The sequence below is a fragment of the Anoplopoma fimbria genome, chromosome 22, assembly GCF_027596085.1.
Source record: "Anoplopoma fimbria isolate UVic2021 breed Golden Eagle Sablefish chromosome 22, Afim_UVic_2022, whole genome shotgun sequence".
NCBI lineage: Eukaryota > Metazoa > Chordata > Actinopteri > Perciformes > Anoplopomatidae > Anoplopoma > Anoplopoma fimbria.
In genome coordinates, this window is record NC_072470.1 from 4,268,182 (window position 1) to 4,292,796 (window position 24,615).

At 38.7% G+C, this 24,615-nt stretch overlaps 2 protein-coding genes across 4 annotated transcripts; one reads left to right on the top strand and one right to left on the bottom strand.

The window, feature by feature from the left end:
• Nucleotides 1-402: 402 nt before the first annotated feature.
• pln (phospholamban) lies at nucleotides 403-1,897 on the bottom strand. The gene has a single exon (XM_054624136.1). It carries the CDS (start codon nucleotides 1,672-1,674, stop codon nucleotides 1,513-1,515), a length of 162 nt encoding a protein of 53 aa, XP_054480111.1. The 5' UTR covers nucleotides 1,675-1,897; the 3' UTR covers nucleotides 403-1,512.
• On the top strand, nucleotides 1,040-22,987 carry si:ch211-132g1.1 (T-cell surface antigen CD2). Of its 3 annotated transcripts, none has more exons than XM_054623862.1 (11): nucleotides 1,040-1,082; nucleotides 7,699-7,903; nucleotides 15,015-15,051; nucleotides 15,516-15,589; nucleotides 19,122-19,412; nucleotides 19,524-19,600; nucleotides 19,802-19,979; nucleotides 20,182-20,244; nucleotides 20,758-20,835; nucleotides 21,041-21,267; nucleotides 21,363-22,987. In XM_054623862.1, exons 4-11 carry the CDS (start codon nucleotides 15,517-15,519, stop codon nucleotides 21,450-21,452), a joined length of 1,077 nt encoding a protein of 358 aa, XP_054479837.1. In that variant the 5' UTR covers nucleotides 1,040-1,082; nucleotides 7,699-7,903; nucleotides 15,015-15,051; nucleotide 15,516; the 3' UTR covers nucleotides 21,453-22,987. The 3 variants fall into 3 exon arrangements, with proteins under 3 accessions (XP_054479837.1, XP_054479836.1, XP_054479835.1); XM_054623861.1 differs by lacking the exon at nucleotides 1,040-1,082 and adding an exon at nucleotides 2,496-2,566; XM_054623860.1 differs by lacking the exons at nucleotides 1,040-1,082; nucleotides 7,699-7,903; nucleotides 15,015-15,051 and having other exon boundaries at nucleotides 15,511-15,589.
• The last annotated feature ends 1,628 nt before the right edge of the window (nucleotides 22,988-24,615 follow it).

Here is a 24,615-nt window from a genome sequence, read left to right on the forward strand (position 1 = left end):
AACAACATTAAATTAACCAATCACATTCCACTTTTAAAAAAGAATGAAATTCCTGCTGGCTAGCAGGTGTGAGGAAGCTAACACTTAATGGCTGTTGCTGTCTAGGAACATGGCGGTATGTTTGTAAGCTTTTATGAATGAACTGTACCTTTTAATTCTGAATTGTTGAAGAATGGAAGATATTTTTTTTCTTGGTGAGTCAATATTAATTTATGAAGCCTTAACATTATCCAAATACCCATAAACTGGTCAATTATCCTCTGATGCTGCTTTCAGGGACCTGTATTTTTATGCATATTTCCCAAACATATTAAATTACAATGTGCATTTAATAAAACACATTTCCACACTTGCAGCAGGAGAACCACTTTAATTTTATTGACATGCAATTTCTTTATTCCATTCATTATTCCAAATTCAGGTTGTGCAATCTTCCAAACATACATAAAAGAACAAAACTACAATTTTATCTCAATAATGTCAAATTCAAAATGTAAATGCAATTGATAGTTTTACATTTTCTGCCTTGGCACATTTACTGAAGATAAATGGCATGTCAATGTGGCTGGTAACTTCTGTAATTAACCATAAATGTCAGCTTTAGTCAATAATAGTTTTAACTAAACAGATGCATGTACTTAAATGGCATAAACAGAAAACATCATTAAGTCAAATCACACCATGCAAAGTGAAGTCTTCCTCATAACTGACAAACCACAGATAAGTCAGGCCTAAATCAGAGGTTGTGTGTGGCATGCATGTGTTTAAAACTCTCTATTTGCACACTTTATAACAGATGTACATTAATCTTTGAAGCCCAAACAAAGTAGTCCATAAATAAAGTGAATTATATGTTCATGTAGCCCAACAGAGACACCTGCAGGTAAGCTGCCTAAAGGTTGAAGACGCTCTCGGTCTATACGTCACATACTTTACAGGCTTACAATACTTAGAATGATCTCTAAGTATTATATCAAGTGTTTTATTTATGTTTGTTAGGCAATAACAAATACTAATGGAAAAAAATCTTTCTCCAGGTGGTGGTGGAGGGCTGCAGGAAGCAACAGTGCTCACAGGAAATGGTAATTAAACAACCGTGATGCATTGATGTTTTTGCATATTGCACCTATTATTACTGAAGCAGGAGACATGGAGGGAATCAAATCTCCCTCATAAATCAGCTTAAATCAACACATTGTGATGTGAGCAGGCTGTTAGTCTGAATGAGCAGATATACATGCACACACAGTGAAGTCTAAACTCTTGAAGTCGGGTCACTTTAGGTCATTCCCTTGAGAAAGAGATGCAGGGAAGCTGATCCCTGATCTGCTCTAATAGAAACAATTTGAGAGAGTTTGGCCATGATTGTTTTCAGCGTTTGTCAGACAGGGTTAGGCTGATATATGGGGATATTATTATTGCTTTATTAGAAATACGACCTGTATTAATAAAGCCCATATCTCAGCCCAACCCGCGTCCACATGCCGGACTCTCTCCCTGGCTCCGCTGCTCTCAGCTGCTCAGCAGGACGATGATGTAAATGAGCAGCAGGCAGATGAGGATGAGGGTGAAGTTGACGAAGAGCTCCTGCAGGTTCCTCTTGGCTTGTGGGTTCACCTCGATCATGGACGCTCGGCGGATGGCCGACTTGGTCATGTGCTGAACGCGCTCCATGGAGACGGCGGGCTGGTTAGATTTTGATGGGCTGGATAACGAGAGGAGGGAGATGGGTCAGGCTGCTGGGGCCTGTGTGGGCCGAGCGGAGCTGGACTGGAGCTGGTCCGGCCGGTTTGAGGAGGGGAGGTCGGGGAGCTGGGTGTCTGGAGACGATTTCAGGTCAGGTGTTTATTTATGCAGCCTGGCCTGAAGCGGTTCAGTCCTCCTTACACAACCAAAACAGAGGCCTCTTCTCTTGTCTTCTCCCTGCTGATGGGAAAAAAAGTAAGAAAAAGGTTAAAGACATAGTTCCCTGTTGCTTCTTCTCTTTAACAGGAAGCATGAAGGGCGCTTCAGCACCCTCCACTGGGTGATGTGTCCTGGTTGAGGTCTTGTGTGACCTTTCTGGATCACAGCACGCGGTGTGATGATAAGGGAGCAGCTCGGAGGCGCCAGCTCTGCTGTGATGATGTGTTAAGTCAGACTCTAGTAGCGGTGACACAATGTGACCCACGTGGTCTGCATTCACATCGTGCAATGAAGAGACGTGAACCCAAACACACCATATAAGACATTTTGATTAAGGATGAACTAATATATATATATATATATATATAACCTACCTACCATCTGAAGGCAAAAAGGACGATTTCATCCCTGAATTTCAGCATTTAAAGTGAACCTTTGTGGACCTTTGCCAATATTGGCCTCCATACAGGTCATCTAACTGGACAGCAGTGTGTTCTTTTCCTCATTAATTCAGCTCTTCATTTTTCAGACGCTCTTCTGCATGTCGAATGAATAAAAGTAGAAAAAGGCACGCCAGGAGAAATAACCAACGAGCGCTCTGCTGAATCCCTCTTTGTCATCAGATGTGGGACTTTCCTGAGATCAAACGCACCGCGACAAGGTGACCGTGCTTTAGTGCATTAGTGGCTCCCACAAACACCGAACATCTCAACACTCGTACGTCGGCTCTGCCAAGCGCTGTGCTATTTTTAACCAGATTAAAAGTCCTGCCAGCGGCCCTGCTGCGTGCATTGTTTTAATTGTAATACAGAAGCGCGGAACGACATGCAGACGGCTCTGGATTCCTGGAGCCTTGTCATGAGAGACGTCTGTTGTTGGGCTGGTAATCTGTGCAGCAGAGATATCATGTGTGCAAAGGTTTGTCCTGAGGGCGGCACTGAAACAAAGTGGCCATTTTGGATGGCTATGTATTCTTTCTTTCCTTTCTTTCTTTGTTTACTTCGCTGCAGTCTGGGATCAGACTGCAGTAACAGATAACAGGAGTAATTTTAGCCATTCGGATCCTCCTACAGACTTTTCAACACATCTATTTTTATCATTTCACTTTTGTCTTATCACTTGACATGTTAGCACCTTAACACACACACACACACACACACACACACACACACACACACACACACACACACACACACACACACACACACACACACACACACACACACACACATGTCCTCATACCCTATGGGATAGCACCATAAGAGCGTCAGTCTGCTTTGAGGCCTTCTGAGGTGACTGAGGTGTCGTTTCTGGCAGAAGGAGCTTTTTGAGGTTTGATTTCTAAGACCTGAAGACTCAAACATCCTCTCTGCACGTACGAGAAAATGTGTGGCGTAGTTTGAAATAACGTCTCACCTTAAATTAGCTGCATTTAGAAGCTTGGTTTAGTTTGAATTAAAGATACATAGCTGGATTGACTGAAGCAGAAACAGGTGACACATTCACATTGTAATAATTACGTACATTTGAATAGGAATGAAGCTTTAGGAAAGAAGGCCACTGAAGGTTTGTCTTCTCTAGATTTAAGTGCTTTCTATCCCTCTACTTAGTTTTATCCTGTATCCCTGTGCACTTTGACATTATATTGGGAATCATCTTGTGTTTGGGCCTCTCATCGCCGTGGGACTGACATCATGTGAGTGACTGGTGCTCCATGATATCCTCCCTTTGTCTGTTCACATCATTACGTGCCGAGTGCCGACTGTCAGCCATTTCATGAGAAAAAGCTGTCTGTCCTTCTTCACCGTGAAAGTAATCCTCATTTCCACAAAAGACAAGTTAAATGTTGACAGGAAATAAACCCAGGCTTTCCTCTGTCTGTGAGTTTATGGCACAAGTAGCTCCACAATCACTTGTCATCACTTGCTCCTTTTCCTTGAAATCAACACATTTCTGTCAACAAAACAGTTGCAGTATCATCTTTGAAAATGATCGAATGGTATCAAGGAGTAAACTGTAGGTAAGACGGATACATAATGACCTATTATCATAAGTAAGGCACGGTCAGCGTCACCCACCTGCTGATTAATTAAATGTCTTTAGGTTTGGCTAAAATTCTAAATAAATTCAGAATTTCAAATAAGATAAGATAAGATATTTTTGTGACTGTGTTCCCACTGAAGATTAAGGTGGGGAGTATTATTATTAATTAATTTGTGCTGGCTGTGACGACGATAGAAACACATAAGTTAATTAATATTAAAGGACAAATCAAAGCACTGTTGAATTTGAAAAAAACATATTCATCAATAAGGTCATGAAGAAGTTAACAAATCTTGCAAAGTTTGTAAAAAAATAATGATTTCCACTGTGCTCATTTGTATGTTTGGATTTTGATTTGTATTGCATTTGCAAATTACTCGGCAATACTGAACTCTTGCTTTTTTCTATGCCTTTTTTGAAACGTTTATTTAGAACCAGGTCCATGCACCTCCTTGAGATGCCATCATGGAGTAAAGAAAAGTAAATCTGTGATGAGGATGGAAAAAGTCTCTGAAAACATATCAAGGTCACCACAGGACATTGACTCTAAAACACTCCTCTTCACAAGTTCAGCCTCCGTTAAATACCAGTTTATCAATTTGAACATTTAAACCTGTGATATAAGTTGTCATATCAGACCAGATACCGTTTGTTTACGTCGGCTACTTTAAAGTTAAACGATAGAATCGATGCTCCTCAGCGCTCTAGAATCACATCATGTGCTTTGGATGGGAATGCACAGAGTGGAGACGAGTGTTTATCCCTCTGGGAGGTTCAGTCCAGTTTCCATTCCCCCTCTTTTCTCCCCCTCTGGTCCGACCCGTATGTGAACAATGACTTTTTTTATAAGAAGACGACGTGATTCATACAGTTACCCTGTGTATCTAAACACAAAACAGCCTACTGTTTCCCTGACAGATAGATCAATGATGTCCCACTGTTCTCCTTCACCAATCAGCTGATTATAAACAACTGACTAACTTAAACTTCAGGAAGCCTTTAGGGCTCCATGAGAAACAGTTTAATGGTCATTTACTCCACTAGAAATAACAATACTTAATGCTTTTTAATGACTCTTATAGTCCAGATTAATTCTAAGCGTTATTATCTCCTAAATCTGCTGTCATCATTATCTCCTAATCTACTGTTGGACAATGAAATAAAGATGAAGAGCAGCTGTTTTCTGTGGAGGATGCTGGTTCTTACCTTTCAGATGAGAACAGAGCTGGTTGGAGTTTGAGAGAGAAATGTCAGATATGCAACGCTCTCCAAGGCTGTAAACACAACGAGAGAGAGAGAGAGAGAGAGAGAGAGAGAGAGAGAGAGGCAGGACATCCTAGAAAAGATTTTAGGAGAGTGGCGATAACATTTCCATTGAATTATTGGAGCTGCATCACTGTTTTCAAGAATTTCCATTTATACCATAAACCTGACAGTTGTTAAAACCAGGTTCCCATGAATGTTCTATATGCACCTGAAATAATGTTAAATGATTACAAGCTGAACACAATTAAATCTTTGAATCTGTTAATATTTCATTCACAAATAATATTACATATCGTATGTCTGTTTTAAACAGATTTTTTTTTGGAATCGATCATTAATCAAAAAAAAGGTCTTATATTGTTGTTTGTATAAAATTTTCATTTTAGCAGACAGCATTTCCCAAAAGCCCAAAACCTGTGAATGTAGACATATTCAGACAGCAGAGATTACAGTTAAAACGTTTGCATGATATCAAGAAAAAGGAGAAACCTACAGTTATCATGACGTATTATGTTATTAAAGCTTCATTGCTGCTGTTTTTGTACACATTTACAATTGATTTCTTTCTATTACAAATTCTAAAACAAAGTGCTCTAACTTATCGAGTCAAAGAAAGACGTTAATGATGATGCATCGTGACCAACCAGGAAGAAATCGGGGGATTTATTTCCTAGTGCTCGTCCTGTTCTTTCCACTTCCTGTGGTTCTGTTGCTGAGCATCCTCAGTGTGATGGATGGCTTCACCGTGTTGGGATTCCAGAGCAAGCTCGCTGTTTGGCCTCCGATCAAACATCATGGCTGGACCCCTCTATTGTCTTCATTATCCTTGGCAGCCCGATAGACAGCTGATAGACGCACCGAGCAGCTGATGGCGCCTCTAAATATACAGCTTGGCCATGAACACGCAGGCAAAAGTCTGTGACCTGATCCTCTGGGATGCTGATATTGTTGTAGCAGTGATGACAAAATAATAGCCTTGTTTTCTAAATGTGTCTTGTAAAACTTTGAACTGGTATTAATTCAGCCACGTAACAACATACAAGAATCTTTTTCTTTTTGCTGCTGTTGGAGAATAAATACTAGATTAGTTTGTTTGTTAGTAAGAGCTCAAAAACACCGTCACAGAAAGCTCATTTTTAAGATTTAAGATGAATTGATCCGGCCATCCTTCAACGTGAGGGTAATCATATCTGAGTACGACTTTTGACATACAAACTGATATCAGAATAAAACATATTTTGAGGTTAAGAAAACAAATTCTGGGTCTTCGGCAGAGTTTGTGTGTGAAGTCCTGGACAGCATCCTCCACTTGGTAGAAATCAAAAGAGACAAGCTCTTAAAAAAAAAGGTCCGGAAAAAAGTAAAAATAACCCCCCTGCCGCGTCCCAGAAAGCTTTGCATCTGCCTTAAAAGGAGAATGTGCGTGTAAACAGGCTGTGTCGTGTACCGGGCAGTCAGCTCTGTTGTTGCTGCTTCTCTCTGCTCCACTGCCGGATACACAGATAGACTCATTACAAGCAGATATGTCGGTCAACCTGCTTTATGACAACTGTGGTTCCGCAAAGATGGAAGAGGAAACACATGATCGTCCCTGTGGGAAGGCTGGGAAAGGAAATGCAAATGTATTGACGGAAGAAGACCAGCGTTTCATAAACATTTGAAGTGGGAAAGAGGAATAATAAAAAATGAGTTATTAGCAGGAGAATAAGATGAGAAATCAAATCTACGGAGGCAAAGAAAAAGTTTCATGTTCAATAGAAAAAGAGAAAGACAGACGGATCTGTTAGAAATAACAAATAGTCTGCTGTTAAGACAGTTCCTCAGGATTCATCCCTCTGGAGGTCATTACAGTGTTAACAAGTTCTGTGTCAGTAGCTTTATAAAGTTCTTCTTTCTTTGCTATTCCCTATAGCTAATTGAACCAGTGGTTTATGTTTTATATTATTTATATGGACAGCATCATAGTTAGTCTGGACGTTGGTGTTTTTCAGGTCTTTGTATTGGTACACAAACCTAACGTTGGCCTTTATTTTAAAATAAAAATAGGTATCCTCCCAGAGGGTTTACGGTGCTCTTTCAAGACCAAACATTGTTGTAATGACGTCAGACATGCATGGCAGTACCAAGAAATGTTCTGCTTAAAAAACAACTATTTGAAAGGTCATCTGTCTCCAAGGGGAAGAAGATTTTAGCATTCTTGGTTTGTTTATTAGCGACCTCTCTCTGTGGATGGTAATAGCATGTTAGCACGTGGAACACTACTGATAGAAATCCTCCACCCTGTGTGATCTCAGACAAACTAGTGTTAATATTTACACTGGCAACATGGTCATCTCTGCTGTCAGAAATGTAATTGTATATCTGATTGACTTTCAGTATCTCAATTATTCATTTGTATCTTCACAAACACACTGCTTTTTTTTTTTTTATTTCTAACTGAATTATAAAACAGAATTCCACAATGTTCTTTTTTTTATGTCCCAGGAGCAGTTCAGCTCTGCAGCCTTACATGGTGAAAAGCCAGACGGCTCTGACCTGAGCCCAGAGGAGAGAGAGAGAGAGAAGAGAGAGAGAGAGAGAGAGAGAGAGACAGAGTGAGAGAAACATCAAAACTGCAGCGGGCCGGAGAGAAAAACCTTTCTGCTGCCAGTCGCAAGAGAGGGAGATTAGTTCTCTCCTTGTCAGTGAGGTTAGTAAAGAACACATGCATGAAAAGTAAAAACCTGTGACTTGTGATGGATGTTTCACAGACACCAGGGGATTATTCTGTGGGGACCTTTCCTACAGCTGCACTCACAGGCCAAATGCCAACTGATACACAAGAGAAAGTTCAGATCTAATAATAAAATACAACGTTTTGAAGGGAAACCACAGACTTGTCAACACTGCTGCTGTTTCTGCTCTAATATCAAGATTAACAACGGAGTCGCCTCCTTTAGTGTCGCCATATTTAGGTATGTTTACACTATTCTGGTATTTACAGGAGGGTTTGGTCCTGATCTGACCTGTAGTGGATAAACTTTATATTTGGGCGTTCAGACTGAAAACAGCCTCTGAGGGGCGTGTTGCTTCACTTGCTGCTTAGATAATAAAAATATGATTCAGAAAACCCAACTAGACGAACAAATCTATGAGTTTAAAGGCTTATCAGACCTAAAAATACTATGACACTGCATTGATGCGTTCTCTATATATAACTATGCACGTAAGAAGCTAAATAATGCCCACTAGTGTCATGAGACGCTTGGCTACACATCAATCCGCGGTATATTGTAAATGCACCGGGTATGTTTGGCTCTTCGTGTCAGCTGTGACTTTACAGAAGGAAGTGTTCATTCACAAAGGCCGTGTCCTAAGCTGCCCTCCTCTCCTTTCATCCTCCAACTGAAACTATCATTCCATTTTATTTGGACTGCGTGAAAGCTGATGACCCTGGCGTTCATTATCCCTCTTTGTCATTTTGTTGATGTCATTTGTCGCATATTGCTTGTAGAGCATGACGAAGAGGTAGAGGCAACGAGATAGACGATGGGAGAGAGCGAGGGAGAGAAAGGGCATTTTAGGGGTGAGGAGGGATGGAGGGCGGGTTTACCCCATCAGCAGTGTTTACCCTGGAGGACGTACTGCTGCTGTTGGCAGCTTCACACACATTCCCTCCTTCCCTTTCTCTCCCTCTCTCTGTTCTCCAGATATAGCCAGCTATGTGGAGGAGCCCACAGCTAGCTGTTCCCCAGAGGCCTCCGTCTAAGAGCGGGGTTTATCTGATATGGGCTCTTGAAGCACAACCCCCGAAACAATTCTCCTCTGAAACTCACTCAAATGACATTAAAGTGTTTGCGAATAGAATTTCACAAAGATTAAATTTAGGAAAATCTAATTTGGAGACTCGAGTGGGTTAAAGGTTCCTTAAGGCTGCGTAGTTTTATTAAATGTTACAGATGTTGGAGAGAGTTTCCAGTCCCAGGGGCTAAATATGAAAAAATAACGATGTGTATAACGTGATGTACAGTTTATATCTTAAAATCTCTAACTGACACAACAAGCTCTGGTTTTAGCTTTGTTAAAACGGATAATTAAGTGTTGTGATGTGCTTAATTGCAATTAAAACACACACCTTATTGATATTTGGGAGATAATTAAATCTGCTAGAGTTGTGTCTTTATCTCAGCTGAAGCCTTAATAGAGACTTTTTCCAGAGTTCAAGCTTGCATGGCGGTTGGAAGAGTCGAGTGTTACGTCCCGGAGATATTCAGACGCTCTGCATCCAGCCTGCTGAGGTGTCTTCCAGCAAGACAGCTGCTGGGAAGCAGCTGCTGTCTCCGCTCTGCTCAGGAAGTGATAAAGAGTTGCCTCCTCAGGGGTCAAAAGTCCTACAAAAAAACCTAAAGGAAGTCTCCCCAGTAACTGGAGGCTGCCAGTGCTCCCAATTTAAAATAACACAAATCTAATCCAAAAGAAACACTTTGAATCCAGAGTCATTCTGATCTAATATCAAAACATACATCACACCCTGTCTGAGGCCTCCAACTTTAAGATCTCCTGAAATATTAATCTGTCCAACTAACATAAATCAAACGCACCCAACCCACCAAGTGTGAAACACAACAAATCCCCAATAGTTGGCTTCCCCGTGTGGTTTTAAATCCAACACACCTGATGCTGAATCTCAAATGGCCGCTAACCGAGTCCTGCTTATGTACCACAGCAGCTGAAAGTAACCACAGCTGGCTAACTCGAATCCAGGCATGTGTATTCATACTTATTCAATAAAGCCACATACAACAAAATGCAGCCGCCCCTATAGAAATTAAACCTCGCAAATCTGCAGCACCTATCCAGAGTAATCACTCAAATCCAGCGCCTCCAAACGACGGCGTTCCCCAGAGATACCCGACAACAAGCACTCAGAAACGGGATGCCTCTGGACACTCAGCCCCTAAAAATAACATAAATCCAGTGCACTGGGTTTTTGGACACACTTGTCATTCCTTTGAAAATAGAAACCCAAACCTACTGGGGCCTATCTACTGTGAGATCAGAGCTACTGCTATACTACTATGTATAGGTTTGGTTTTGTACAAAGTACTCTGATACATCAGGATTCTGTTCAGTCCATGTGAGCCGGAGAGGTTTTGTTTTCATTTGCTGCGAGCAGAAAAATACGTCTTTAGGTCCGGTTTGTGATTAATGAGAGACGCCCTCATCAGTCTCTGCTCTGTTAACCTTCAACAAACACTGAAAACTCATAACATTAGCTTTCCATTAGCAATACTGTCCGTCTCCTGTCAAGAAAAGTAGAACTTCCTCTAGATTCAGAGCTAAAAGTAAAGAAAACCTCATTCAGAATCAGATGGACATTTGTAATAATGCAGATTGCTTAAAAACATTTGTGGAATATTACCTTACTGGACAAACAATACTCTATAACACAAAGATTTTCACATAGAGTGTCAGTGAACAGTGACATTGTTCCTGCTGTGTCGTCCGGAGGGGATTACAGGATGAGCGTTGCAGATAGCGCTGACTACTAAATGCATAACGAAATGTTCTTATCGCTGTCCGTCATTAGAGCACAGTTGGCATTCCTTCCATTGTGTCATCAATATTGTTTCATCACATCGAGGCTATAAAAAGAGTCACAAAGGAGAGTACAACAGGCTGTGCTGAACTGTTTGGGAGTCCTGGACAAAAAAACTTACAGTGTAATAAAGATGCAGCAGTGAAGGTCGACAACAGCTACTAAATCTGATTGAATTAATTTATATGGAGAGCAAACTGACCACACAGACTCCACACAGTCTCTCTTTAAGTTATGTTGTTAATTACAATGTGTCCTACTGTTTTTTAGTACTTTATTGTAAATGCAACCATTGGGACGGACTCCCCAACCCATAGTTAGCGTGCTAGCCCGTAAAACATCCCACTCCGGGTCTGAAGTGAAAACTAAATATCCAGTTTGGGAAAAAAGGCTATAAAGCAATCTCAGCTGACTTTTGAGCGCCGTTAAAGATTTGGCCAAAAAAAGTGGATTTGATGTTTAGTATGTGATTTTATTTCTAGTGATTTCACATCAAACATTGTGAAAAAGAAAACCTGAAGTTGTTCTTGATGCAACTTTTGATTTAAGAAAAAGGAAAGTTTTGTTTTTTTTGCCGATAAACTAGACAGGTGGAAGAGTAGACGGCGAAAAGTGTCTCTTTCCAACTATTGCAGATGATTCCTTCTCATCCTAACTTTATTTATTTACTTGTAAATAGTTAAGACCAATAAAATATACTCACTGAGGCAACAGATTGTTTTTTAGAAATAGTTTGTTCAGGTCATATGTTGAGTTTGACTTGGGCAAGTTTCCAAGAAAGACTTGTTACGTGTCTTTTAATGTCGATGAAATTATTTTATTCTTTTTTAAATTAAATCAATATCGAATGTAATAATATTTGAAGGGTCACTCTGCTCATCACAACACTTTGATCGGATGCAGCCTCGTTCAAACATCTGATCGGCTTCGGTTATTTAGAGCCTTCTGATATGATGATGGAGTCATCCGAATGGCCGTGATTGGTTGTTGAGGTTGACACAGAGGATTGCGATTGGAAGCTGAGGTATCTAAAAGGTTTTTTTTTTTTATATACAGGCAAGTTGGACGAGAGCAGTGGAAAAATAACTGCTCTATTTATAAAGGCCCATTTAACAGAAGAGGGTCATCTGTGTCTCTCACAGGAGCACAAGCAGTCTGCATGAACTCACCCCATCACAACATCTGATCTGGACTCAGGACTACATGTGTCCCCCTTTAATTATCCGACCATATGAAGCACTGATACCATTAATCACAATTTAAAAGTTTAAGCAGTTTACGTAAACTGAGCTCGGACCATATAAAACCAGAAGCTGCTTTCATCTAAACCTTCATGTGATCTGCTTTATATATGAAACAGATTCCAGATGAACACTGTCGTTTCTATTCTTAACTAATGTAGAAGTAAAAAGAAAGAAGAATGATGTAGTCCTGATCTTAAAGTCATGTTCTTAAATTACTTTATATTCTGGGAATTTGTCATCATCATTTAAAATGCAGTTTATAAGAGGAGCATATTGCATTCTGTTTTTGAATTTTTTAAATGAATCATTAACTCCATATCTTATAATAATGACTCACTATTTGTCTAATAATGCAGTTTTTTTTAAGTAAAGTTTGCGAAAAATTAGAACCTTATTAATATTTCCAATTATGTTAAATCCTATTTTCAAGAAAATTCTGTATATCTCTAAAGATAAACAGTGTTCAACGTTTTTAATTTTTATTTTAATAAAGTGAAGTCATTTTCACGTTTTGGTTTCACATATTCAACATTTGTGGATGAAGACTAATGGAAAAAAGCAGACAAGAACATTGTTAAGGGAATCTTAACTCACTTCCTTTACCTTAAGGTTTGCTTCGTTTGTGAACATTTAAAGGTATGATCTGTACCCTAAATATAGACAAAAGGAAACCACCATGATGTCAAAGACACCACAATCTCTAGTGGCTAACAGATATTTTAAATATACACACACAGTCAGAAACAGCTCAACATTAGTCATTGGTTTCTGATGCTATTAAAGGGTCTGTTTACATCTGTAATGTTAGCAACCATAGTCCTGGCCAAGTATTCCTTTTCTAATCAATGTATACAATACTAAATACTCATTAAGGAACATAACTGTACTTTAGTTCATGCAACATTACATTCATGGTGTTTTGATGAACTACATGCACTTGAAGTATGATAGTGCCACCTTGTGGGCAAATGCAGTTAAAGCGTGTCACTGTTTTTCAAGTTGAGTTGCGGTTCTTTTTGTTGCGAGTGGTTTCGCAAGGGTTGAAAATAAAAAATAAAAAAGTATTTTGTCTTCTTCTATGGTCAGTCAAAACAGGAACTCGCACACAGAAAGAGAGTCAGAAAATGTTTCTGTTTGATGCATCACAGAGCTCTGCAGACGGTGCAAACCACACTTGTGATTTGCTCAATGGCTTGATTGAACACACATGAAGCCAATTGGCAGCAGGTTAAAGCTAGGGTGGGTAATTTCTTTACTGTAATATTTGGCAAAACTGTCCTAATAGCCAGTCAGCTATATGTAGGTGAAGTGCTCTGAGAATATCTGCTCATAACTTTGCTCTCCCCTGCCTCTGTGGGCCGCACCCAAAAATTGCCACCGCTCATGTACACTTTGACCAATCAGAGCGAATTCTCCGTTCTTATTGGCTGCGGAATCGGACATGGTGTTTCGTCTTCCTATCAATGTAACTGAATTCACATGAACGCGCATAACTGACGTTCGGTGGGAGGAGCTACAGCAGGTTAAGAGGCCAGAGAGCACGCGACGGAATCTCAACGGCTGTTTTCTCCAAAATCGCCCACCCTAGCTTTAAGTCCGTGCCAACACACAGAACAATACAAACCAGTAGCATTGACACATTCTCACACACATACTGATATATTTACATTTAAATGTAGGCTTATACAATTTGGAATCATCTCGTCAATGCCACAAAATGTATATTTAACCAATCAAAACATTTAAAATCCAGTCCCGCTGCACTACACTTTCCGTTGCTAAGACATCCACAATGAGGTGATAATAAGTCTGTTTTGTTCCATAGAAGCAAAAACAATCTATTAGGCAACGTCAATAAAATACTATTTTAAACAATGATATGACAGAAAGCCCCTCTTCTCAAGGCAAACTGCTTAAGTAGCGGAGGAAATGTTGAGGCTGTGGTGTGGGTGTATGGTGGTTGACAGATGCTGCCGACTCTGCTGAATGCTTTTCACATGAACTCGTTTTAATGAGGTAAATAACTGAACTGATAAACTACCCACACAGTGGTATTCTCATGAACTCATCATTAAGGTTGTAGGGTTTACATTTGTTTTCAATATGTTCAAACACAAAACAAGGCCTTTTTCCTGGGACTAATAAAGGATTATCTTATCTTGTGTCGTGAGCAACCTGGGGTCTTTCTCATTTCTTGATTTTATGCCTCCTTGATTCCTTTTCTTTGACTCCTCGCCTAGAATCTTAGTCCCGCCCACGGGGGATACGAGGAGAGAGGAGTCGAAGGAACAGGCATATAACATATGAGACACCCATTTAAAACGTTTACTGTGTAGTCCTTCAAGATGGAGCGCTGATATCAAACTCATTTTGATAGTTGTAAGTGATAAAAATGTCAGCCACAAATAGAACCAGAAATGTGATTTATTTGAAAGGATTTCAGATTATTATTGTTTGTTGCAGAATAAAAGGAGGCAGTATATTTTCGTCAAACCCCAGATATGAACTGTTTGTGCAGACTTATACATGCTCATATACAGATTAATGCATGCATGCATTCAAACTCACACATCCACAGGTCAAAACGGAACAAGCTCGAGGTCCAAATCCAAAACCAAAAGAGGAACAAAAATCTCAGCAACAAAAGTCTCAGTTTCTGTGTGTGTGTGTGAACTGAAGCTGCAGTTCACGAGAGAGAAGCAGATTCTCAGTTCCCAGTTTATAGTATTTTATTTCACGAGTCTGTCCTGTCTCAGTACAAATCTAGTCCGACACTCAAGTCTTGACCTACGGTACAGATTGATTAGCGTTCTGTTTTTATGCGCCTGAGCAATAGTTTTGTTGTTAATTAATTTTATTCTTTCAAGCCAAAATAAAGAGAAAATGTGTTTATCTGAAATTAAATTTGCATGACCTTACTTGTCAGAAAAGTCTTAATTCTTGCTCTAAATGACAACATTTCTTATTTATTTTTAAAGGTTATGGAAACAACAAGAAACGGAAAGATGGAAAATGGTGAGTAGACAAATGCAATCACTTTAACTTGAACCTAAACTTTGACAATACAAGGGGAAGTGGTTTCCAACTGATCACAATTTATGGTTTAAAGTCTTAAAACACAAGTCACACAGATTTGTAATAACTTGGTTTTTCTGTCTAGATTTAGTGATGATCTTTAGCTGGAGGTCATGATTATATTTTTAGGAACTGAAGCAGTAAATCTCTAAATATGACTGTAGCTTTGCTCACTTTGTTCTTTGACTATGAAAGTAGATCGGGCCCCTTGGATCACTTCCTTTAGAAGTCATACACACACACACACACACACACACACACACACACACACACACACACACACACACACACACACACACACACACACACACACACACATAAAGGAGGTGATGTAGCTGCTCTGACAGGAAATAACCTTGATAATGGAAAGCTGCCGTTCTTCTTTCTTTTTTTTGTATGATGAGGATGGTGATGAAGATGGCTGCTGTCTCCACCATCTCTCTGCTCCTTCTCTGCTGCTTCGCCATCTCCTCCACAGGTACGGCACAAATAAACAAAACACACTCCTATTTCTGAAGAGGGAGATGTTATAATGTGAGGATTTTAAAGATTTTGATCTGACTTGAATATTTAACCAGCGTACATTCTGTAAGATCTTTTTTTAGTATCAGACTTCAAACACACTTCCTGTAACAGTTCTGATTCTTTACATTTATATTCTAAAGATTTTTTCTTTTTTGATTTCTCTGGACAACTTTTTGTACTTTTCAAATAATTTACTTTTATATTCTCTGCTAGAATTAGAGTTAAATGAGGGTCTTTAACATGTTTTCAACCCTGGCTGTTCTGTTTCTACAAATCTAAAAACAAAAATGTATTAATGCCAATTATTTTACAAACCAAACATTTACATGAATTTCAAACATTAACAATTATTTCAGTACAGTGTTTAATTCACATTCAGAGTTGCCTGAGGATCTGTAATTGTTTAACATACTGAAATGTATGTATTTAATGTAAACTCCAACAATAACTTATTGATAACAATTTATGAATGCATTTTAATAAATATTCATTTAGTATAAGTTCAACAAACAACAAACACATGATTGAAACAGCTCAAGTTGAAAAACAGATTAAAAACAGAATTTCCATTTATGGAAAAATATACAGTAAATGGGCTCAAACATGCGGGAACACTGGACTAATCCTTTAAATTTGACTATTATATCGACAAAAATTTGTGAAAACTAAATAGATCAGATCCAAATTAGGTATAGCTATTACTTTGGTGTGATTGTGGGTGAATGCGACGAGTTCGACAAATGAAATCATCGAGCAACGTTGTTTGCAGCAGAAACACGCTGCTGATGTGGTGACGTCGGTCTGAAATGAGGTTACAGGGACGAACAAAAAGCAAAGCAGAGGCGCTTCAGTGGAAGTGACCTCCTGAAGCATCAGACACGCAAGAGAGAAAAGTGATTTCAACACCTGAAATGTTGAAATACATTAATATACAAGAAATAAAATGACATAAATGCAGCACATAACAGACACGTTTGAGACAGTTTTGATACCAAATGTTGGGACAAGATATAGATAATGATTTTACTAAAAAGAGTTTTGACGTTCAAATACATTAAAAAAGATAAAAAATATATATTTTTTGTTTGTTTTAATCTCAACTATCAAATGTGAAAACAGGTCAAATATGTAATGAGTCTGTTTTAGAAAGTTTCACATTAGGAGTTGCTGGATGATCTATAGTTGATCAATGAAACTGTAAAATCATTTTTAGGTTTTGTAATGCTATTATTATTTAATTATTTGGTTTTATAGACATGCATTTTGTAAATTCATTCAACTTAACAAATGATTAATGATAATGATTAAAAAGCAGATTTAGGTGTTGCTGGTGAACAGTTTTATTGTCTCTCAATTTTGAAATGTCAAAGTTGTCCAGTTTCATGGTTGCAGCCTCGGAGGTGTGAAGTTGTGGTTGTTGCACAAAGCAGCACGCATTCTTCTGTTGCTTCCCGGAATTGTTCTGAGGTTATAAAACGGCTTCATTTAATCATTGAGAACTGGTATCTGAAATCCCGACGAACAAATAGTTTAAGATCATTATCCGATGATAAATACCGATAATAATAAAAGTTCTGGGAATTTTCTCTCCGTCAATACTGGGAGGATGGAATTCAAGAAACTGAATCTCAACATAATAAGACTTTAAAGTTACATTAAAACAGTTTGTGATATCTTAAGTAATCTAATCATTAAAGGTGATCAGTCTTTTATCTTTAAGAGGAGGCTTAAGAGAAATGTCTTAAGGTGGATTTTTGCACTTTAAGATATGAAGTCTTTCCAACCTTTTTTTACATGTCATAAATTGCATCATTGAACTTACTTTCAGTTTGATGGAAAAAGTATCTAACATTTCTGTCGATTGTATACTGCGAGATGAGATCTGCAGGAAGAGATGCTACCAGCCAATCAGACGAGTGGATTATGTTTTACAGGATGCAACAGTTGTTTTGTAAAGAATCCCATATGGCCTGAACGTTCCTGTTTGGATCGTTGTAGCCTGCTTATAATATTAATCTGATATGAAAGGCTAGCGGACATTCAGTTTGTTTTGCTAACGAGGGGAAATGAAACCTGTTCACTCCGCCTAAATGTATTGACTTGGTCTCATTTATGAAATATTGGACATGTGTGTATTTTAAATAACACGGCTGTATTACTCAAGAGAATTTAAGGTGATGTGGAAATGGCAGTAAAAATGGTAAAAAAAACATTTTGCTGCCATTTCACAATTTCACGCTATCTAGATAAGGCCTGTTGTGAAATGGGTGGCGATGGTTTGTTGTTTTTTAAAAAGTGGGTCCCCAGAAAAAAAGTCTTTGGAAACACTGATGTGTAATGTTTTAACTGCCATTGAAATGAAGGCATTAACCCTGTCTTGGCTAGTGACTCAAATATGTGCTCCAAAGAAACCACCAAATGTCTTTTTTTTTTTTTTTTTTTTATTGTGATGGAAAATATTAACATGAGACCTCGTCACATGGTGACTCCTTCCACAGAAAATGAAACTCTGTCAAAGTTACATTGTTTGATTATTAGACAAAATGATCTGTTTTTTGGTTAACTTCTTATAAAAAACAATAAGATATAATACGTATATATGTTTACAAAAAAAATGACACGTTAAGCTTCAGAATTGCCGACAAACTTTCGTCTGATCGTCATCTTTCGGAAATAGAAATAAAGTTGGGGCGCTTCAAGACAGACACCTGTCTTGAGTGCATTTTTAGGACAACAGGATATGACACTCACATCATCCATCTTCCGTGCGCTGCAGTCTGTGTGACGAGGTGAAGCGATCGGTGCAGGACGGCTGCAGAGTTTCCTGTAGAACTAGCCACATTCTTGCTCTGACAAATGGTCCTCAGGCATTTCTGTTTATTTCGGGGAACAAGTAGGACTGTAAATCCTTTAACTTCATACTGTAGACATTAAATATGCCGTTATTGTAATTGTCAAAGGCATACATGTCGATGTGAGGGGGATGAAATGGAACTAAATTGTCCCCCGGTGAAGGTTAAATTAAAGTCTAAATCAAGTACTTAATAAACTTGAGAGTTTCCACTTAAAACATTGATATCTCAACAACTATTTCATGGACTGCTAGTAGCGTGGTCCCCAGAGGATGAACCCCTATGACTTTGACGACCGCCTGACTTTTCATCCAACGCCAGCAGCCGGTCCAAATTTTTTGTATATCCAGTGAAATATCTCAACTCCTATTTAATGGTCTGGATCAGATCTCACTGCATGGAAGAGCGGCCTCTTCTGTTCTCAAACAACCAACAACCAAAATAGGCAGAAGCTGGTGGGATGTTTATGGTTGGCAGTGGCACCACGCACTCAGGATGTGGGTTCATCTCAAAAGAACAGTCTTGTATTGGTTATGGGAGCAACCGTACAAATATCACAGTATTTAATATGAGTTGTCAGGAATTTGCCATCTGATTCTCTGTGTTTCTTCACCTTCTCTTTCTGTTCCAAAGATTCTGAGGAAGTATGCAACTTATACACTGCAAAAGGCAGGACCGTTACGATGCCGATGTTATCCGCGGTGGACCAGCAGGGCTCACTGAGATGGATTCACAACGACAAGATCATCTTACATAGAAGAAAAACCTCCTTTATAACAGGGAACCAGGAGTCACTGACTAAAAATGGATCCCTGATATTGACAAATATCTCGGAGAGCCAAGCTGGGAAATACACGCCCCAAGCTTTTGATGTGAATGGCCTGACAAAAGGGGTTTTTAAAACCACGAATTTATGTGTAGTGGGTAGGTTACAACTAAATATTAGTGAACATGAAATATAAGTAACTTTTTGTCATGGAAATGTTTTTCCGATGCATAATGAGCACCACTTTAATTCTGATCTACTCTACTCAGACCCAGTCCCGAAGCCTTCGGTGAAGATATCATGTACAAAATCAGATGTCACATTCACCTGCGAGGTTCAAGCAAAGGTGAGAACAAAAGTATTTAGAAAGCAGTATAAGTGGAGTATTGTCTAAATGATTCCTCTATAACCAATGATTTCTGTAATCAAGATTTCTTTCAGAGTTTGTCAAATTCCAATTGTCCTGCCAGGTGTTACCCTTGATGTTTTCTGTTACATATTCTGATTAAAACCTTCTAATCCATCCATTGATGACACTTTTACCCAGCTGGTCAAAGATTTAACCTTTGCATGGTTTCGGAACAAAAAGAAGTTGGAAAAGGAGAAAGGTCCGACTGTGAAGCAAAAGGTGGATCAGGTGATGACAGACTCCTTCAGCTGCCAAGTTTCCAACAAGGTCAGCGATGCGTCCAGTGAGCCTGTTACACAACACTGCATGGGAAAAAGTGAGTATCATCCAGTGGGATTATCACGTCTGTCATTGAATTCTCACATGAATATTTTGATTGTTAGAGAAGTTAAATGACCGGATAAGTAATGCAGGTTATGTGTTGCTTTCAGCCCATTTATCCATCAAACAAAACCAGTGAAATAGACAGAACCTATACTGATTCGATGTGTTTCTTCTCCTTCTCTTTCCCTCTCCAGCACCCATTTTCCCTGAATATGTATGGGGAATAAATACCTGGTATATCGTGGGAGCCGGAGGAGGTATGTCTGCTCACCTAGCTCGAGCTCCCAGTCAAAGTATGGCGGTATCTTTTATTAGATTGAATATACTAATATATGCTTTTTAACTGTTGAATATCTGCTCCTGGTGATATGTGTGTATATGTATGTGGTGCAGCTGAAATACCGTGGAATTATAATTAAAGCTCCTACGAGGGACTTTCATATTGTGTTGATTTTGGCGGCCCCTGTGGAGAAAAGCGGTAGTGTTTCCAAGCAACAGAGTCCCTTTAGAGAACATCTTATTTGAGCACAGCAGGGTGTGACGTCTGACCCGCTCAGTTCTGGTTCTGGTTCTCCCGTTGGACTATAAAGAAATAGACTGTGCTGTCCCTGATGGTCTTGTGATGCAGAGGCATCAGCACTGTTTCATAACCAGTTAAAAGTTCCTCACAGTAACTTAAAAGGAATTACACTTGATTGAAATATATATATATATATATATATATATATATATATATAAGTGTTGACTTTTATAATGTCTATCCATGTCAGGTCTTGTTTTGTTGCTGATGATCATCGTTATTGTTTGCTGCATCCGCACCAAGCGGAGGAAACGCTTGCAACTGAAGGGTGAGGTTTTATTTTTTAAATGTTTTTATAATGTTATTGTCATAACTCACCTTTAGAAAATGGCTTTTATAGTGTGTGTTATTGATGTTGTGTGTAGATATACAAATACACACATCCAATAAATAGCTCTTTATTGAAGAACGTAGTTTAAATAGTAAATCATCAGGTTTGACCCATCACCTGTGTTTATGTTCTAACTCCACAGATGAGGGGGAGCTTCGATTGGCGTGGACCAACGAACAGCATCAACACCAGAATCAACACAATCATCCTCCAGATCAACACCCCCACCACCATCATCCCCACCAGCAGCCGGCCGGCCACACCGGTCCTCGCCAGCACCGCCCCAGGCAGCACCGCAACCACCAGCTTCCCAAAACCCCCGACCACCCCAACGCTCAGCCTCAGCCCAGCCCCCGGAAACCTGCACAGGTAGGCGGTCCCAGTGGGTCCTTAGAGGAGCGCTCACCTGAAACCATCAGTGTGGCGTCCCGTCTGACGCTCTTCTTCTTCTCTGTTCCTTTCAGGCCCCGAGACCAGCTGCTAAGATTGATGAAGAGCAGCCTCCTCCTCTTCCTCAGCCCAGGAAGAAAGCTACCAAAACGGCCAAACTGTGACACCAAGTGAGTGTTGGAGATTAGAAATTGTCATCACCAGCTTTTTCTTCTTTTTCTTTTTTTTTTCTTTTTTTTTTTTTTTTACCCCTATTGATGTTTGATGAATTCATTCAGACTCAAACAGGAAACGGAGATGAAAGACGCTTCACTCCTCTGTGCCTCGGCGTTAAATGTCATGAGTTCACCAGAAAAAGTTTGTATTAATATGTTAATAATCACTGAAGCAAACTATGAAACTATGAATCTTATTTAAGTTCATTATGCCATTAAATCTTGGATAGCCTTCTTGCATAACATTGTTTAAATATTAAAATATTAAAATTAAACTTTTAATTTAACTATTAAATTGTCTTTTTTCTCAAGATATCAAACCACTATTTCATTATTTCCATTAAATAATTTAATAATAGTGGATAACAAATGGTGACTGGAACTGTAACCTTGTTGAATATTAATTTTCCTCTTTTTTCCTGTTTCATTTTTTTCTGCTCTGCTTTGTTTTGTTGTTTCTCTCAAGAATGACTAGAAAGACTCTGAAGTATAAAAGGCCATTATTGCAAAATAATGAGATATTACGTTCATAATCTCAAACTGATATTCAGAGAGTTTTTGTACTTCTGTATTTTTTTTTTAACTTTGTAATGTTTTTTATACTTGAGTTGATGACATGTTTGTGTCAGATAACATATAAATCATCTTCTCAGGAGGATGGATGAATTAAGTGAGTATTAACATGACTGTACTTAACCTGGAAAGGAACGAACAATAATGAGCCGAATGTTAGCAAACTCCCTGAGGAAGACCACGAGGTTCCAGAAAGCTCAGGAAAAAGGCTTGTTATTGGACCTTTTAGTTCAGGTTTAAAGATAAACTCCATGATCTTGATGTATCTGCTCATCTAACTCGGCAAAAAGCAAATAAGCATAATAAAAGTAATTTATTTAGCATCTCTTCCCACATAAACGATTATCTGGTTACAGTTATTGTTTTTTTTCCATCCATGATTTAATTTTCTTTCCAGACAGACTGCATAGATTAATGCAATTTGAAAGGTTTTTTTATTGTAAGAGCCGAATATTTTCACTGCAGCCTTTTAATATCAGTCTTACACAAACTATTTTTGTGTACATTTGTATGCAGTTCTTTGTTGTAACTTTTTGTTTGTAATTTTGTGTGAATTAGTTGTTTTTTTTTTACCAGAGACAGGTCACATTTTCTTCACCTGACAAACTATATAAAGATTTATCATTAATGCTTTATTTTTGGGAACTGCAGGTTTGGCTCATGAAAAGACAGACAGGTTAACCTAATCATAATGTGAATAAATGTGTTTCTATGCAGTAAAGAAACAAGGAACCACATCACATATCCCTATCTATCTATAGAAACAACAATACCAAAGGACTTGCATTGTATCCATCAAACTAACTGCTTTCTTAATGTAAAAATGTAAATTCAAACTGCACACAATGAAATAAATGATGTCAATTGTAATGCGACTTTTCCAGTAAAATATAAGCGGGGAAATGAATGTTTCACACTGCGTCATTTCTTCCTCTACAGCTCGTTGTTTGTCAGGCTGAATGCTCAGAGCAATGCAGGCAGACGGTGTGTGTGTCAGCGTGTGTGTGTGTGGCACATATCCTGTGTCTTTAAGCTGAAAATGTGTTTGTGGTTTTTTAGTGCGTTAGCTGTTTGTGCCGAGCTACCGCCGAGTGCAAGATGACTATCTGGTGTGTGTGTGTGTGTGTGTGTGTGTGTGTGTGTGTGTGTGCTGGAGGTTTTCCTGTACTAGCAGCTTCTTTATGGCAACAGAAAATTACAAAATTTGACATAACGGACATGTTTGCAGCTCCTCTAAAGTGATTGTATCTTCATTTAATTGCATAGATTTAAATGTATTTTTATTGTCTGCTTACATTCTGCCTCATTGTGTTCTGCTGCTGATACTTTCCACCCACACTCTGCTGCTGGTAACTTGTTTTCACACCTTTTCATTACATCCATTCAACACATGAGTCTAAACACAATTAGGTGTTAATATATCAGAAGCACAGTGCATGACATTATCACCCTGACTATCACTATCTTATTTTATCTAGTTCTTTTTTTAAACTTTATTGTACTACTTATCCGCCTAATACTTTTTGGATGTTTCTATAATCCTGCAGTAGTGTGAAGTATTTCAGTTGACATGTTGATTTGTTTTTCAAGTAAGAAAATACTTATTTTAATCCAAATCTTTAATGGTTGCATTTAACACTGCATGCATATTTATCTAATTCTATTAGAATATGTACAGTACATGGGAAGACGCTTTAGATACATCAGCCATAAGCAGGCATGCCAAGGATGCAAAAGAAACCCACATTTTTCTGCTTTTTACTTAGTTTTTAAGTCTGCATTGACTCGTTTTGTCCACTAGATGGTGGTGTCGCTTCATTTACTCAGAGACAGGCAGGTGAACTTTGGGATCTGTTGTCGTCAAACATGTCAACGCTTTTCTTTTATATTGAATTGATTGTGAAATCAAATTTCTTATAAATAAATAAATAAATCTGCATATTTTGAAATAGTTTTCTTGTGCATGTTGCCTTTTTAAAAAGGGGGTAAAATCCACCAAACTTTGCAGAATGATCAAGTCTAATCCAACTTTTAAAAAGTTTAGTTTTAAATAAAGTGAGGAGGAATAACTGTCAGATTTAACTCTTATATAGCTTTCCCTTCATGACGAAACTCTAATCCACTTCATTATGTTTCTGTGAGGAACTTATTAAAGTCTGCATAGATTTAATTAATGTTAAAGGCATTACTACTACTGCTGCTAATACTGCAGTTCAGTTTCACATCATCACTTTATTGTTTGCCTGCAGCTTTGTCTGTTTTCTTGCAGTAAACAAGTCTCAAGTGTTAAAGAGCTTTCAGGTTTATCATCTAAAATGAATCATATCTGAAGTGTCTGGAGGCAAACCGCTCTGAAATTAAAGTCTGTCGGTCCATTAAAAGCAGATCCGGTGCCAAGAATCTACAACCTGGTTAATGACTGACAGGACTAGGACAGTAAGATAACACTGTGTCCGGTGTGTGTGTGTGTGTGTGTGTGTGTGTGTGTGTGTGTGTGTGTGTGTGTGTGTGTGTGTGTGTGTGTGTGTGTGTGTGTCTG

Bases quoted from the DNA above. Each gene is read 5' to 3' on its own strand.
- pln (XM_054624136.1), bottom strand. From the start codon at position 1,674: ATGGAGCGCGTTCAGCACATGACCAAGTCGGCCATCCGCCGAGCGTCC.
- si:ch211-132g1.1 (XM_054623860.1), top strand. From the start codon at position 15,511: ATGAGGATGGTGATGAAGATGGCTGCTGTCTCCACCATCTCTCTGCTC. The intron at 19,980-20,181 runs GTGAGTATCATC...TTCCCTCTCCAG, and splicing joins ACAACACTGCATGGGAAAAA to CACCCATTTTCCCTGAATAT. The intron at 20,836-21,040 runs GTGAGGTTTTAT...CTAACTCCACAG, and splicing joins GAAACGCTTGCAACTGAAGG to ATGAGGGGGAGCTTCGATTG.